This window comes from Canis aureus, chromosome 10 (genome assembly GCF_053574225.1).
Source record: "Canis aureus isolate CA01 chromosome 10, VMU_Caureus_v.1.0, whole genome shotgun sequence".
In the NCBI taxonomy this organism is placed as follows: domain Eukaryota; kingdom Metazoa; phylum Chordata; class Mammalia; order Carnivora; family Canidae; genus Canis; species Canis aureus.
In genome coordinates this window covers 67,214,433-67,230,938 of record NC_135620.1, presented here as the reverse complement: position 1 = coordinate 67,230,938, position 16,506 = coordinate 67,214,433, and the positions used below count along the sequence as shown (strand labels likewise).

General features: G+C 34.6%; 1 protein-coding gene across 3 annotated transcripts in view; it reads left to right on the top strand.

Annotated features, from left to right (window-relative positions):
- The window catches only part of SVEP1 (sushi, von Willebrand factor type A, EGF and pentraxin domain containing 1), a 182,151-nt gene that overhangs the window by 148,665 nt on the left and 16,980 nt on the right, over positions 1–16,506 (top strand). For all 3 annotated transcript variants that reach the window (XM_077912880.1, XM_077912879.1, XM_077912878.1), the window contains 4 exons: positions 2,239–2,464; positions 4,688–4,843; positions 13,495–13,558; positions 15,167–15,340. In XM_077912880.1, the coding sequence (XP_077769006.1) occupies positions 2,239–2,464; positions 4,688–4,843; positions 13,495–13,558; positions 15,167–15,340 (620 nt within the window). The remainder of the gene's footprint in view (positions 1–2,238; positions 2,465–4,687; positions 4,844–13,494; positions 13,559–15,166; positions 15,341–16,506) is intronic.

Genomic DNA, 16,506 nt, shown 5'->3' with positions numbered 1-16,506 from the left:
ACACTTGGCCTTATTCTATTCATAATTGTGTGGAAATCCATTGGCTACAAAAAATAAATTTCTACATTTTCAGATTGTAGTTCCTAAAATAATTATGATTATCATATTCTGTTGACCTTCATGAAACAGTGAGATCCTCTAGCTGGCTTTTTTATCTTTTAAGTCATCAGGCTCTTTTTCCTTTCAAAAGTCATGCTGGTAAATTTCTTAATGATATCACTTTATGGTTATATTCATACAAGCAGATATTGGGGAAATAAGGCAAACACTAAAGAATTCAGGTCAAAAAGGCACATACTTTCATTGATCAATATAAATAGGAAGATATCTTAAGGGGATTTCCAACCTATGCTATTTGAACAAACTAAACTAATGCACAAATAGCGATTTTTGCTGTAAAGTTCCCTCTCTACAATGCATTATTAAAAAGAAATTAGAGATATGGAATAAACTTATAAATTAAATTTTTATTGGAATAAATGCCCGTAAGATATCTCAACCCTCTAAATCAATGTAGATTTTAGTCACATCTTGGAAGGAATTATGGATTATCTTTCACATATTGGCTTCTTAGATTTTAATAATTCACTAGCTCTTCTTAAACATGCTTGTTGTGGACATTTTAGTCCTACCTTCATCTTCTCCTAATTGCAGTAAGGAGGAGACCCAAGGGAGTATCATCAATGATCAGAAAGCTGAAGACCGGTTGCTCATGCACTGAGAAGAAAAACAAAAATTATCCCTTGCTTTTGAAATACATTTTCAGTTTTCTATTTGGATGTTGATGTGTGAGGTATCTAGAAAAATCACATCACCTGTTTCTCAAGAGCCCCCTGTTTGCTATGCCTTGTCATGTTTGATTATGTTTTAGATCTTTGCTTGTAGTAAACAGATTACAAGTTTGTGAAACATGTGACTCCTATCTAGCTTAGTGAATTGTGAAATTTAAAAAATATATATACACTTTAAAAATGCTAATTAGCTAAATGGTTTAATTTAAAAGGCAGTGTCGTATAGTAGTGGAAGCATGGATTCTAGAACCAGAATCCCTAGGCAGGAATCTCAGTTCTGTTGCTTCCTGGGGAAGTTATTTAGTGTCTTTGATGTCAGTTTCATCATCTACCAAATGGGAATCAAGATAAACATACCTACTCATAGGGTTGACATGAGAAATAAGTGAATTAATATTTGTGGAACACTAGAACAGTGGCTGGAATTTAATAAGTTCCATGTAAACATATGCCAAATAAATAAATGCGAGCTTTAAAAATCATAGAACATTCTACAGCCAGGTTGATTTGAGTTTGAACACCAAATACTATTGTTACATAATAATATCTACTACTCAGGATTAAAAGATGCCCTATATAAAGGACTTAGAACAGTGTTTGGCACAAAGTAGATCCTCAGTAAATATTAATTGTTATATTCTCATTAGTATCTGAGTCTGTTTTGTACTACATCTAGAATTTTTTGAACTGTTAGCTATTTTCAGAATAAAAGTGAATTCAATGTTGATCTAATCTACAAGGGTAATAATTTCAAGAACATTTTTTTAAAGACTTTATTTATTTATTCATGAGAGACACAGAGAAAGAGAGAGAGAGGCAGAGACACAGGCAGAGGGAGAAGCAGGCTCCATGCAGGAAGCCCGACGTAGGACTTGATCCCAGGTCTCCAGGATCATGCCCTGGGCTGAAGGTGGTGCTAAACTGCTGAGTCACCAGGCTGGTCCTGCCAAGAACATTTTTTTTTAATAGTATTCTTTTTAAAAAATTTTTTTATTGGAGTTCAGTTTGCCAACATATAACATAACACTCAGTGCTCATCCCGCCAAGTGCCCCCCTCAGTGCCCATCACCCAGTCACCCCAACCCCCCGCCCACTTCCCCTTCCACTACCCCTTGTTCATTTCCCAGAGTTAGGTGTCTCTCATGTTTTGTCACCCTCACTGATATTTTCACTCATTTTCCCTCCTTTCCCTTTATTCCCTTTCACTAAGGACATTTAAATTGACATTAGGCTTGGCTAATCTTTAATGTGGACAGCTAAGGACTGATCTGCTTGTCATTGTTATGTTGGTGTTTTTGCGTGGTGATGCCATTCCCTTGACATTTGAATCAGTTTTAATATATCGCATACAATGCCTACTAAACTTTGTAGACAGCATCTTAAATCCAGGATAAGTCACCAAGTACATTGTACTCTCTAGGTCACTCATTTTGATTTTCCATTACAGATGTCTGGAAGGTTATGTGATGGATACAGATATAGATACATTCACCTGTCAGAAAGATGGTCGTTGGTTTCCTGAGAGGATCTCCTGCAGCCCTAAAAAATGTCCTCTGCCAGCAAATATAGCACACATACTTGTTCAGGGGGATGATTTCAGTGTGAATAAGCAAGTTTCTGTGTCGTGTGCAGAAGGGTATATCTATGAGGGAGTTAACATATCAACGTGCCAGGTAAGACTCTCTGTCCTAGGACGTGTACCTTTGACTCATTTATATATATTAAATATATATACATATATTTATCCACAGCAGTACCTTGCTATCCAAAAAAGGGGGAAAAATGCCTCAAGTTTCCAATCATGTCAAGAATTTGAGAAGTTTTCTGGTAGAAATATTACAAAACATATCTTTCTTTTCAATATTCCTATTTTTAAGAAAATTCCAAGAGTAGGTGAAAAGTACCAACATGAGATAAAATGTTAAAATATCCATAACAAAATATTCGTGAAAAATTAACCAGAAGTTAGATGGTCTACACATAAATGCAGTAAAGAGTATCCTTTTGTTGTTGTTGTTGTTGTTGTTGTTGTTGTTGTTTAGTAAAGAGTATCCTTGTGTGGGAAATGAGCCCTGATTGATACCAAATGTTTCCAGTTTTAGTTAAAAAACCAAAAGTTGTAGAAACAGTAACTTGGATTCAAATTCTGTCTCTGTTACTTACTACTTGACTCTAAGGAAGTCACTTAATATGTTTGAGCCTTGTTTCCTTATTTGTAAAATTGTATATAAAAAAACTGTATATAATAGTGTATAATTATAATTATACATAAAATTATAATATATAAAACTGTGTATAATAATATGTGTCTTGTATGGTTGGAACAAGAAACTAGAAAGTCAAGAAGGGAAAAGTGTCTGAATCACCATAGAGAGCAGATATAAAATAAAATGAATTACTGATACAGTCTTCTGTGCTGGAGTTGGGGGAGGGAGGAGTTGAAAGGCGGGACAGGTTGCATGGTATAGAAATGACTTTTACCTTAAACATTCTTTTGAATTCCATCTAAAATATTGACAGGCTCTGTGATGACCTATTACCCCAACTTGTTTTCTTTATTTAAATATGTCCCCTGTAGGACCCTGACATGTTGGTAACTATGTTGTTTTTTCTTTTTAGTTAGTGTGTTGCTATTGGTTTGGGGTTTTTTTTGGGGGGGGGGGGACTCAGTAATTTATTTTTAACAACCCTTATTACTTTCTCCAAATAAGATATAACCCCTCACCCTCACACAACTGAGTTTTAGGTTGAATTTTAGTCTGAAAAGTAGAATAGGTCCTTTCTAAGTGTTTAAATGCAGAAATTCTCTAAAACTCTGTTCAGTGCCTAGAAATATTTTATTTTGCTACAGCAAAATGATTCTGTACTTCATAGAACAAATAGATGGATGAGAAGATTAATAGGAATTTTGAAGGGTAAATACTGAATGAGATCCAGCCTTTCCCGAAATTAAGACATATTACAGAATTACAAAGGTCCTATCAGTGTGGTTTTGGTATAGATTCGGCAGACAGGAAAAATAGTAGAATGGAAGAAATAAATCAAAAGTACATCCTGATAAAGGAATCATCACAAGTCTATGAGGGGAATCATTAATAAATTATTCTGATATAATGAAGTAGCCATTATAGGGAAAAATTAAAATTTACCGAAACAGATCCTGGGTATATCAAAAGAAACCAATACTACATAGTTTTTAAAAGTGGATAGTAATGCCCAGAATAATTTTTGCAGAAATATATATTTATCAAAGTATTATTTCTATATTGAAAAGTTAGGTTCAACTTATATTTCCAACATTAGGGGAATGGTTAATTATGAGGCAGACAGATATATAAAATTAATTATGCATCATATGTAGAATAAATGTCCTGTTTTAGATTGTTATCCAGCTCATGTACTATTTCCTCAAAGAAAACAAAAAAATACTAGCAAGAAAATAACAGTCAAGGGAAACATCTGGTTATGCCTCACTTTTCCCAAACAGAAGGCTGAAAGATGTTAACTCTGACTGTGGTGTTGGGGAAGTAGAGTGAAATGTAAGGACACATTCGTATCAGTCATGGAATATTTGTGTCAACCGTCCAGTCCTTCATCATAACGAAAACAACTCCTTGGTATTCTTGATTTTTTTAATGGATTCTACTAGGAAGAAAATGCTTATTTTATGTGCTTGAGAAATGTCTAAAATTGTTCAGCGATAATTAATGAGGCCATCTAATAATTAATGTGTGTTTTTTCAGGCCACAGATAACATGTATCAGAAGTAGAACCAAGTTCTAGCTTCTTTTGACCATCATTTTGGGGATTATTCTGCTATGCCAATATTTGCAAATTTCTGAGTTCATATGTATTAACCCCTTAATGTAACTTCTAATCTGTCATTTGTCATTTAGCTTGATGGAACCTGGGAACCACCATTTTCTGATGAATCTTGCAGTCCAGTTTCTTGTGGGAAACCTGAAAGTCCAGAACATGGGTTTGTGTTTGGCAGTAAATACAGTTTTGAAAGCACAGTTATTTATCAGTGTGAAACTGGCTATGAATTACAGGTATGTGAACAAATTGTTTAGCTAGAATTCATTTGTTTTTCCAACATATATACATTGGAGAATTTTTAGTATTCGCACCAGTTTGTTTCTCTGATTTTGGTCCTAAAATATTTTTTGTACTTTGTTACTGTATATTTTAACACTTTCCAAGAAACATTTAAAGTGCCTTATAATTTTAAAAAACAAACTAAGTCTCAAAAACAAAAACACACAGCAGAGCCATGAAAAGGAAGAGGAAGCTAGTATACCAGCCACAAGACTGATTCTGTTACTTTAGTTGGCCATTTAAACTTGTGTTTTGGCCTATGGCAAGTGTGGCCTGAAAATCCTCAGAGCAGTTCTAGCCAAATACCAAGTTAGGTCTCAAGACCACTCCTTGTTTATTTTTTTTTCCACTCCTTGTTTATAATTAATATTATAAACCCCATCAGCAACACCTATGTCTCCCTATTTACTTTGGTGGGAAGGCTGCAGTTAATTTTTTTTAAGTTCCTTTTCTTTTTTTTTTTTTTAATCACCCAGTGCTCTTTATGATAAGTACTCCTTATTCCTTGTCTCCTATTTCACCCATCTCCCCACCCCCCAATTCGCCTTAGGTAGCCATTGGTTTGTTCTCTGTAGTTAAGAGACTCTTTCTTCATTTGTCTCTTTCTCTCTCTTTTCCCCTATGTTCCTTTGTTTTGTTTCTTAAAATCTACATATGATTGAAACCATATGGTATTTGTCTTCCTCTGATTTATTTCACTTAGCATTATACCCTCTAGATCTATCCATGTCACTGTAAATGGCAAGATTTCATTCTTTTTATGGCTTAATAATATTCCATTATAATATATATTCCCTTATAATATACACCACATCTTCTTTATCCATTCATCAATGAATGGACATTTGGGCTACTTCTAAGTCTTGGCTATCGTAAATAATGCTGCAATAAATGTAGGGGTGTATATACCCCCCTTTTGAATTAATGTCTTTGTATTCTTTGGGTAAATACCCAGTAGTGTGATTGCTGGATCCTAGGGTGGTTCTACTTTCAACTTTTTGAGGAACCTCCATAATGTCTTCCACAGTGGCTGCACCAGTTTACCTTTCCAACAGTGCAAGTGGGTTCTTATTTTCTACATACTCGCCAATACTTGTTGTTTCTTGTGTTTTTATTTTAGCTCTTCTGACAGGTGTGAGATAATATCTCATTGTAGTTTTAATTTATATTACCCTGATGATGAGTGATGTTGAGCATCTTTTCATATGCCTGTTGACCTTCTATGTATGTCTTTTATGGAGAAATGTCTGTTCATGTCTTCTGCCCATTTTTAATTGAATTATTTGGTTTTCTGGGTGTTGAGTTATATAAGGTCTTCATATATTTTGGATGCTAACCCTTTTTCAAATATTTCATTTGCTATATCTTCTCCCATTTTGTAGCTTGCCTTTTAGTTTTATTGATTGTGTTTTTTTTCACTGTACAGAAGCTTTTTTTTAAGATTTTTATTTTCAAGTAATCTCTACATCCAACAGATTTTCATAAAATTATCTTATAATTGTTTGTATTTCTATGGTATTGGTTATTATTTCTTCTCTCTCATGATTTTATTTATTTGAGTCTTTCTCTTGTCTTTTTGATAAGTCTGGCTAGGGATTTACCAATTTTACTGATTTTTTTTTCAAAGAACAAGCTCATGGTTCCATTGATCCATTCTATTGTTTTTTTAGTTTCTATATCAGTTAGTTCTGCTCTAATCTTTATTGTTTCCTTCCTTCTCCTGGTGTTAGGTTTTGTGTGTTGTTCTTTTTCTAGGTCTTTTAGGTTTAAGATTAGATTGTTCATTTGAGATTTTTCTTGCTTCTTGAGGTAGGATGTACTGCTATAAGCTTCCCTCTTACTACCACTTTTGGTGCTTCCAAAGCTTTTGAACTGATGCTTTTTCATTTTCATTTGTTTCCCTTTATTTTCTTATTTCTTCTTTTATTTCCTGGATGACCCATTCATTTGTTTAGTAGAATGTTATTTAACCTCCATGTATTTGTGGTTTTTCCAGATTTTTTTCTTGTGGTTGACTTCCATTTTTATAGCATTGTGGTCAGAAAAGATGCATCGTATGACTTCAATCTTTTTTAATCTGTTGAGACTTGTTTTGTAACCTAATATGTGGTCTGTTCTGGAGAATGTTCCATGTACACTTGAAGAGAATGTGTATTTTGTTGTTTTAGGATGGAATGTTCTGACTATATCTGTTAAATCCATCTATCCCAGTGTGTCATTCAAAGCCATTGTTTCCTTGTTGATTTTGTTTAGATGATCTGTCTGTTGACGCAAGTGGAATGTTAAAACCCCCTACTATTATTATATTATTATTGATTAGCTCCTTTATGTTTGTTATTATTTTATATATTTGAGTGCTCCCATGTCGGACACATAAATATTTACAATTGTTATATCTTCCTGCTATATTGTCCCCTTTATTATTATATGGTTTCCTTCTTTTGTCTCTTGTTACAGTCTTTGTTTAAGTCTGTTTTTTTCTGATATTAGTATCTCTACTCTGGCTTTCTTTTTTTTTTTTTTTCCATTCTTTATTTATTTATTTATTTTTTTTATTGGTGTTCAATTTACTAACATACAGAATAACACCCAGTGCCCGTCACCCATTCACTCCCACCCCCCGCCCTCCTCCCCTTCTACCACCCCTAGTTCGTTTCCCAGAGTTAGCAGTCTTTACGTTCTGTCTCCCTTTCTGATATTTCCCACACATTTCTTCTCCCTTCCCTTATTTTCCCTTTCACTATTATTTATATTCCCCAAATGAATGAGAACATATAATGTTTGTCCTTCTCCGACTGACTTACTTCACTCAGCATAATACCCTCCAGTTCCATCCACGTTGAAGCAAATGGTGGGTTGCACAGCAAAGGATACAGTCAACAAAACTCTGGCTTTCTTTTGACATCCAGGTACATGATAGATGTTTCTCTATCCCCTCACTTTCAATCTGCAGGTATCTTTAGGTCTTAAATGAATCTCTTATAGGCAGCATATAAATGGGTCTTATTTTTTAATCTATTCTGTCATCCTATGTCTTCTGATTGGAGCATTTAGTCCATTTACATTCAAGGTAATTATTGATAGATAAGTATTTATTGCTATTTTATTACTTATTTTATGGTTATTTCTGAAGTTTTTCTCTGATCCTTTACATAATTCTCTTTCATGTTTTGCTGATTTTTTTTTTAACAATACATTTGGATTTCTTTCTCTTTGTTCTTAGCTTATTTCTCAGTTGCTTTTGACTTGTAGTTACCATTAAATTTGCATATAACATTCTGCATATAGCAGTCTATATTAAGTTGATGGATATTTAAGTTTGAACTCATTTCCTTTTCTTCTCCCATCCCCACATTTTAGGTATATGGTTTCATATTTTACAGCCTGTGAGTTAAGGAACTCACAAAATAAATATTTTTTATAAAAAAATTCATTTTTATTGCTTTATGTTTCCTACCTACATAATGTCATTTTTGGTCTTTCCACTCAAGAGTCCCCTTTAGTATTTCTTGCAGGGCTGGTTTAATGGTCATGAACTCCTTTAGTTTTGTTTGTCTAAGAAATTCTTTATCTCTCCTTCTATTCTGAATGATAGTCTCGCTGACTAGAGTATTCTCTGCTGTAGATTTTTCTCATTCAGCAGTTTGAATATATATTACAATTCCCTTCTGGCTTGGAAAGTTTCTGCTGAAAAATCCATCGATAGCCATATGGGGTTTCCTTTCTATGTTAAAAAAAAAGTCATCTATGTCTCCTTCTTGAGGGTCGTGGCTTTATGAGGAAGTGTTCCTATAGTGCCTTGCAGTGTAATGTCCCTTATTCCCCACGGCCTGGCACTTCTGAGAGTATCTCCAATATGTGCTGTGTGTGCTCTGCTTTTGTATCCTGGCTGCCTTATCCTTCAGGCCAGTGGTCTATAGAGGTTCTCTTTGCCTATTGTGGACAGTGTTTGTCCCTGGCCTAAATGTGGCAAATTTTAACTAGGTTGCTCTGGTATGTTTGTGAAATGAGATCTGTCATCACTACCACCAGAACTGAGGCCTTGGAAAACTCCCAGGTAAAGAGATGCAGTATTGGTAGGGGTTTAGGCTGATCTTCTAGGGTAGGGAGCCCACTGCATTGGGACTCAGCCAAGTGTGACTGGGAAGGGCAGTTCTTCTGGAATGTGGGATGGTAGGGCTTGGTGTAAGTGTCAGAACTGTGCTGGTGCTTGCAGGTACCCCTGCGCTTCTGCTGAGGAAGCAGAAGGGGTGGGAGAAGGAAATTGTGCCTGCCAGTTCCTTTGTTCCCAGAGTAGTCTTTCCATGAATGCTACCTCTCTGAGACACACTCTGAAATGAGCAACTAACCTCCCCACTGTGTGTGTCAGGCGTTCTTCAGATCACTGTGTCCACACTGTGTGTCTGGGGATGTTTGCCTGCCTTCTCTCTAAGAACAACCCCAGTGCCCTCCAAGCTCTTCAAGAGCCCAGCACACTTATCTTTAAAACTCTAGGCTTTAAGCCTCACTGGTTGCCAGAACTCATGAAACTCAAGCCCTGTTGCTTTCCAAGCCAATTGCTATAGAGATTTATCTTCCCCATGTGCTCCCCTGTGTGCTAGACTGTCGCTCATCCTTCTCTGTTCTGCAGCTCCCCTTCCCCACTGCAGTGGCCTTGATCTTTTTCTCTCCCAAACTGCATCTCTGCATTTCTTACCTTCTTCAATGTGGCCTCTTCTCTACCTTTAGTGGTGGAGATTGTTCTGCCAATGTTCAAGTTAATTTGGGGGGTATTTATTTTGATTTGATAGTTACCTAGTTGTATTTGTGGGATGAGGTAAGTCTAGCGTCCTCCGACTTCACTGCCATGCTCCCATCCTATCTGGAGTCAATCTTGCTGAAGCACTGATCATATCATCAAACTTGAAATTTGAGAGGCTTATTCATATTTTATAATGCCATCACCTGTTTTTTCAGGCAACTTCTTCCTGCTTTTATTGTTATTATATTTAAGTGTGTGTTTTGCAGAAGTATTCGTTATCAGTAATTTGTTTTCTGACCACTCATTTCATTGTTTTCTGACCACACATTCAGAGGATTGTCATAAGATAGGTCCATGAAAACTAGAACTAGACTTGTATGGATCTTATTTCATTTCCTTAGAAGGTTAAAAAGAAAAGAAAAAAAGAAGTATGATAATGTAATGGTTGATTGCAGTTGGAGAATTTTTCTGATTTTGAAATTTATTTCTTCATGTGAGAGTACTAATCCTGCAATTTGTTAAGAAGTGAAGTGTTACAAAATTTAAACTTTTGAATTTAAATTTAATATTTAGTAACTAGATGGGTCATTAAATTTAAGGAAGTAGATAATTTACCTTAAAATTTGGGAATATCCTATTAACTACAAAACTGAGAGAAATGTTATAGCAATAATTCTCATTCTAAGCTACCTATTAGAATCATCTTAGAAACCTTAAAAAATATTGTTTATAAGGGAATACAAAGTAATTACAAAATTACAAAGTAATTTTTGTATTATTTAATAATTGTTTAATATAAGTCCAATTACTTGCAGCAATAACCAGAGCCAGGTCTGGGACATGAAATATAAAATATTAGCCTAGAAAAGCTTGTCATGTGAGATATTAGGGAACTTATTGAAGATTACATGTTAAAAAGACTTGGGAACCAACTGGATAAGGTTCCCATAGGCCAACATTAGACCATTTGGGCTTCAATAAGGCAATAATTTTAATGGACTAAACATATCAAATATGCCATGAATAACAGTAGATTCTTTTTTAAAAAAAATAAGAAACATTTTTATTTATTTCTTCATGAGAGACACACAGAGAGAGACAGAGACATAGGTAGAGGGAGAGGCAGGCTCCTCGCAGGGAGCCTGATGTGGGACTTGATCCTGGGACTCTGGGATCATGCCCTGAGCCACCCAGGCATCCCTAACAGCAGATTCATAGGGACACAAGAAAATTAGCTGGTAACTATGAGAGGAGGCTCATGAACAAATTCATTATTTTGATAAAAGATCATGAAAGGGGAAAAATTGTCTTTTCAGCACTAACTGGATGACAAAACCAGTAGTAGATGAAGAAAAGTTTCCTTTATAGAAGTAATTTATTTCAGTCAATAAATGATAGAATTTAAATCTCAGAGGTTGCAACTCTGATGAACTAGCAGATTTAGGTCCTCATCATCATGGCTACTGGTGTTAGAAAAAATAGATACAGCCAAACACTATGTGCCTCTGGATTGAAAAACATACCATATGAAAAGTCTTGCCAAAAAGAAGAAATATTGAATTTGAATCCTATCAAACCTCTAAATCCAACAACCAGTACCAAAGACAGAAGAACATGCTAAGTGACACCATAATGAGACCATCAGTAAAATTCTATTTGTAGAAACAGCTACAGAACAAATGACCCAATTTTCTAGTTTTTGAAACAAATAAGTTGACAGGGTAAGAGGGAAAGAAATACAGAGAAGGTACTTATTTAAAAAGGTACATAAACTATGTTTTGGTCCTGATTCAAGTGAACTATAAAGCAATAAATTATAAAATGTATGCAACAATTTGAAATTTGACTACTTACAAGATTTTTATTAATATTAAAGAATTGTTACCTTTTAAGCTGTGATAGTGTTATTGGTTATTGTGGTTATAGTTTTAAGAGCCCTCATCTTTTGGAGATTCATACTGAAATAACTGTTAAATGATTTGATGTCTGGAATTTGCTTCAAAATAATGTGGGTTCTTAGGAAAAAGGAACAGCTTAGATGAAACAAGGTTGACCTTGAATTAACATTGTAAAGTGGGTGATGGCTGCATGGGAGTTTGTTACTATTCTTTCTACTGTTATATTTTTCATGTTTGAGTTCTTCTCCATGCTTTAAATTCCTTATCTACTATGAAATACATTAAATTTTATAATATAGTTTAAAAAGATTAGATCCTAAGTAATGTATTAAGGAGCTTGATTTTAAATGAATATATACACGCAAATTTTGTTAACCTGTTTCTTCATTGCTCAGAGCCCTTTGGAGACATCATATTGTCTTAAAACTGTGTTCTACATTAGCAAGATGTCTGAAAAAGAGCTATTGCCTCTTTTGGTTTTATCTTATACCTCTCATCATTATTCTTCTATCCAAAGATATTTTCTTTGAGCTGTCAGTTTAACTACTGATAAATCTTTGCCTATAAAGATTCTATTGACTTTATTTTTTATTTTTTTAAGATTCCATTGATTTTAATGGAGGGTTACTATCCTGACTTCCTAAGAAAATAATTAAATCAATTAAGTAAATGTGTCTCTCAATATAAAGTCATTATTTTTTTTCTTATTGAAAATAGCAATATGCATTGATTATAGAAAGGTTGGAAAATGCAAAAGAAAAATAGAGTTTATCAGGATTCTTCATCCAGAGATAAACACTGTTAACTTTTGCTATACTTTTACTGTTTATATACTTAAATATGCACAAAATGTATTATTTTAGTTTGTAGATTATTTTTTATTAATTTTGAGGAAGTATATGACAAGCCATTAAAACCAGCTCCCTGACTATGTAGGAACATTGATGATTATAGTAAAAGGTAAACAGCAAAGAAGGAAGAAACAAAGACTCATAAAAATTATACCCAGAAGTCAAAGAATAGTAATCTTAGCTCATATATGAGTAATCTTAGCTCATATATGCCTATAATAATTATAGGGGGCGGTCAACAGCCTATATAACCACCAAGAGCTATGAGATACTGAAGAATTATACAAAAATATATTTAGAATAATAGTTGTAAATAATTTTTCAAGTAAGTTCTGTTCATTTTACTTTATTTCAGGGGGCAGGGAAGTAAATTTTAGGAAGACTTTTACTTCAAATATTTAAAATTTTAAATGCTTGGACCCTTAATAAGTTTATCTTCCGTGGATAAGTTACATTATTAAAAAATTCAGTCCTCATACCAATAAGATACCTTGACTTGTTTCATGTTCAAAGGTGTAAAAAAACCAAAACACATTCTTTGCTGCACATTTCAAGTATTGAAAAATAAATTCAGGCAGCCCTGGTGGCTTAGTGGTTTAGCGCCACCTTCAGCCCGGGGTGTGATCCTGGAGACCCAGGATCAAGTCCCATGTTGGTTCTCTGCATGGAGTCTGCCTGTGTCTCTGTGCCTCTCTCTCTGTGTCTCTCATGAATAAATAAATAAAATCTTTAAAAAAAATAAAAATAAAAAAAATAAATTCAATCCAAGATATTTTTTAAAATTTACTAAGCAAATATACCTCTTTGACATTTCAGACACATTCCTCATCTATCTTTGGTATTGGTTATAATCAGTTGTCACTTAAATAGAAAGTGAAACCAAGTCTGTACTTTAATTACACTGGTCAGCCCAGGTATGAATTTTGAAGTAATTTGATGAAAGCATTTCTAAAAATCTAAGCCTAGCCCTTAAACTTTATTTATTTAATGAATTTATTTAGCATTCCAGTGCCGGGAGATTCAGGTTCATAGCTAAGATTACTTTGTATTCCCTTATTATCTTCCCATTATTGAGGTATAATCTTGAAAATACCCTTTTTTTCATGGATTCACAGGGGAACAAGGAACGTGTTTGTCAGAAGAACAGAAGGTGGAGTGGAGAGGTAGCAACGTGCAAAAGTAAGTCAAATGACATTTAGCAGTCCCAAAAACAATACTGAGAACACATAATAATGTGGCCACATTTCCTTTATAAACCAGTTTTTTAATTCAGAAAAAAATTTTAATCATCTCCATAAACCGTATGAGAATCTTTTCTGGGCTTTTGCTCAAGAGCACCAAACTAATAAAAGAGTCAAAAATTGATGTAGATTCCACACATCTACATCAAAAATTGTGGTAGAAATGAATGATTAAATTGAAATAGAACACAAGATTACTGACTCTGGAATGGCAAAGATTTTGTTTAGTAATTAGTTAACTATTTGCATTCTTTTTGTGGTTTTTTTCCCCCAAATAATTATAAATTAGAAGGCTTAGCACTGTTGCTTTTTGGTGATGGTACCATCCAATGCTGACATTTTTTTAAAGTGATGCTGTCACATCTGTCAAATAAATGAAAGTCACATTTTTGTGGAATTTTACATTCACTCACTTTATGAGAGCATCCAAGTTTATTTAGCAAAATACGAGTTAATCCATATGAGTTTATTCCCAACACATAGCCCATATGATTCCTCTGCCAGAGACAATGTATAGTTGATCCCATAAACAACACAGGTTTGAACTGTGCGTGTCTGCTTACATATGGGGTTTTTTCAATAAATACAGTATGGTACTAGAAACTTATTTTCTCTTCCCTGTGATTTTCTTAATAACACTTTCTTTTCTAAAGCTTACTTTATTGTGAGACTACAGTATATAATACATGTAACATCCAAAAGATTTGTTAATCAACTGTTTATGTTATCAGGAAGGCTTCCAGTCAACAGTAGGCTTTGGTTAAGTTTTGGGAAAGTTAAGTTATTTGTGGATTTTTGTCAGCATGGGGTGTTGGCACCCTTAGCCCCCATGTTGTTCAAGGATCAGCTATATTTAGTTGAAGTGTACAAGCCTATTAAAATGTCGGGCTTTAAACCTTTTTCTCTTAATAATCCTGGGAGAGTTATCAAAGTTTCAAACTAGAATTGGCCTCTTAAATTATCTAGTTAAGCAGCCTCTTAGATGAGTCAGCCAGTCTAGATTGGACTAAGTCAAGATCAGCTAGATTTATCTCTCTTGCTAAGAAAGTAAATAGAGGGACGAGGAGAAGTACAGTGACCTGTCCAATATCATAAATTAAGTTAGTGGCAAGGCTGGCAGTAAGACTTGAGGTCTGCAAATCTTTGTTCATTGTTGTTTTTACCATATCTTCTGGGGTAGATTAATGATTTGATTTTACATATACAGAAATCTTAAATTCTTCTTTAAAAATATTTTATTTATTTATTCATAAGAAACACAGAGAGAGGCAGCAACATATGCTGCAGGGAGTCCGATGTGGGACTTGATCCTGGGACCTCGGGATCAAGCCCTGAGCCAAAGGCAAACGCTCAACCACTGAGCCACCCAGGTGTCCCCATGCTGGGGATTTTTTCCTCCTTTGATTCAAAGCATATCCCTGTGTCTCACAAATGAGTAGGCTTTAATATTTGATATGATGCATTAAGTACCTCCAGCAATTGTAGCAGAAGGAGGAAAGAGGATTGGAAGAAGCATTTCATACAAGGCTTTCATTTTTCTTTCTAGAGACCAGGTGTGAAGCTCCGCTTGGGTTTCTGAATGGGAAAGCCGAAGTTGAAAACACGACTGCTGGACTCAGGGTAGTGTATTCCTGCAACAGAGGGTACAGCCTTGAAGGAGCACCTGAGATACATTGCACCGGACACGGAGTTTGGAGCCACCCACATCCTCTCTGCAAACGTGTGTGTTGACTCTAAGAGAGGTTTTAATCAGATTCAGTTTCCTGACTCGTTTCCCAGATGTCTAAAACCTAGAGGAAACTCCTCTGAGTGAAATTAGCCCCAAGAAAGCTATCTGTGCATATTCAAACCAAATACTATGGGGTGTTTTTAAAATCTGTTCACGTTATCTGGAATATCCAGTCTGCAAATTAGCTTTCACCAGATTCCTTGGATGATTACAGATAGTCCAAGGCACTAATAAAAAAAAAAATGCAACTTAATGAAAAAAATTAGACACAAATGTATAATGAATTTGATTGAAGATGTAAAAGGGTAAAGAGAGAATATATTTACATGGAATTTTAATATAATAAAGTATATATAAATATAGTGAATGAAGATAATTAGTTGTAAGCACTAGAATGAAAACAATATTCACATGCAAGATCTAAATTGAGAGTGCCCTGGTGTTATTTAAAGTATTATAATGTAGTAACTGTGTCTTTAGGATTCAGCTGACATCTGCTTCACTCATAAATACTTCTTTGGAAATCAGAAAAACCAAAACTTCTGAAATATGTTGATATGTGTGTCACACACTTGCACTAAGAAATCCTTGCACTATAATCAATTTTGTTTTTGCTTCAGATGTATAAAATGAATCCATTTTTATGAACAAGCCTCACAAACTCCACAATTTAAGTTATAATACCCTTTTTTAAGCAGTGTGAGTCTGAAGTTTTATTCAGTCACATAGAAAAGTCTGAGGATGTTCTGGGGCATCCTTCTGAAGGATGTTCAGTAAAAGAAAGTAAAGTGACAATGAGAAGCACTTACTATGCTTTCTTAATATTCTTCAAAAACTAAGGGGATGTTTGATGCACTCCCTGATTCCTGGCACACCTTTTCTTTTCCCAGTGTTGGGCCATATTTCAAACAACTATTTAATTTACCATCTTAGAATTTTAGGACAATGTGTTAGTGGTTGAATAACTTGGGGTTTTCAGATCTTATCCGATCTTATCCTTAAAGATAATTTCATGTGGCTATAAAACACATTTACTTTTTTTAATGTTTGAAGTTCTGTATTTTTAAGCCTCATATTATCATCACTGAGAACCCAGTTCCTACAGGGCTCATCGTTCTCTATCTTTAGAGAAATAAATGAAGAAGAGAAGAAGAATA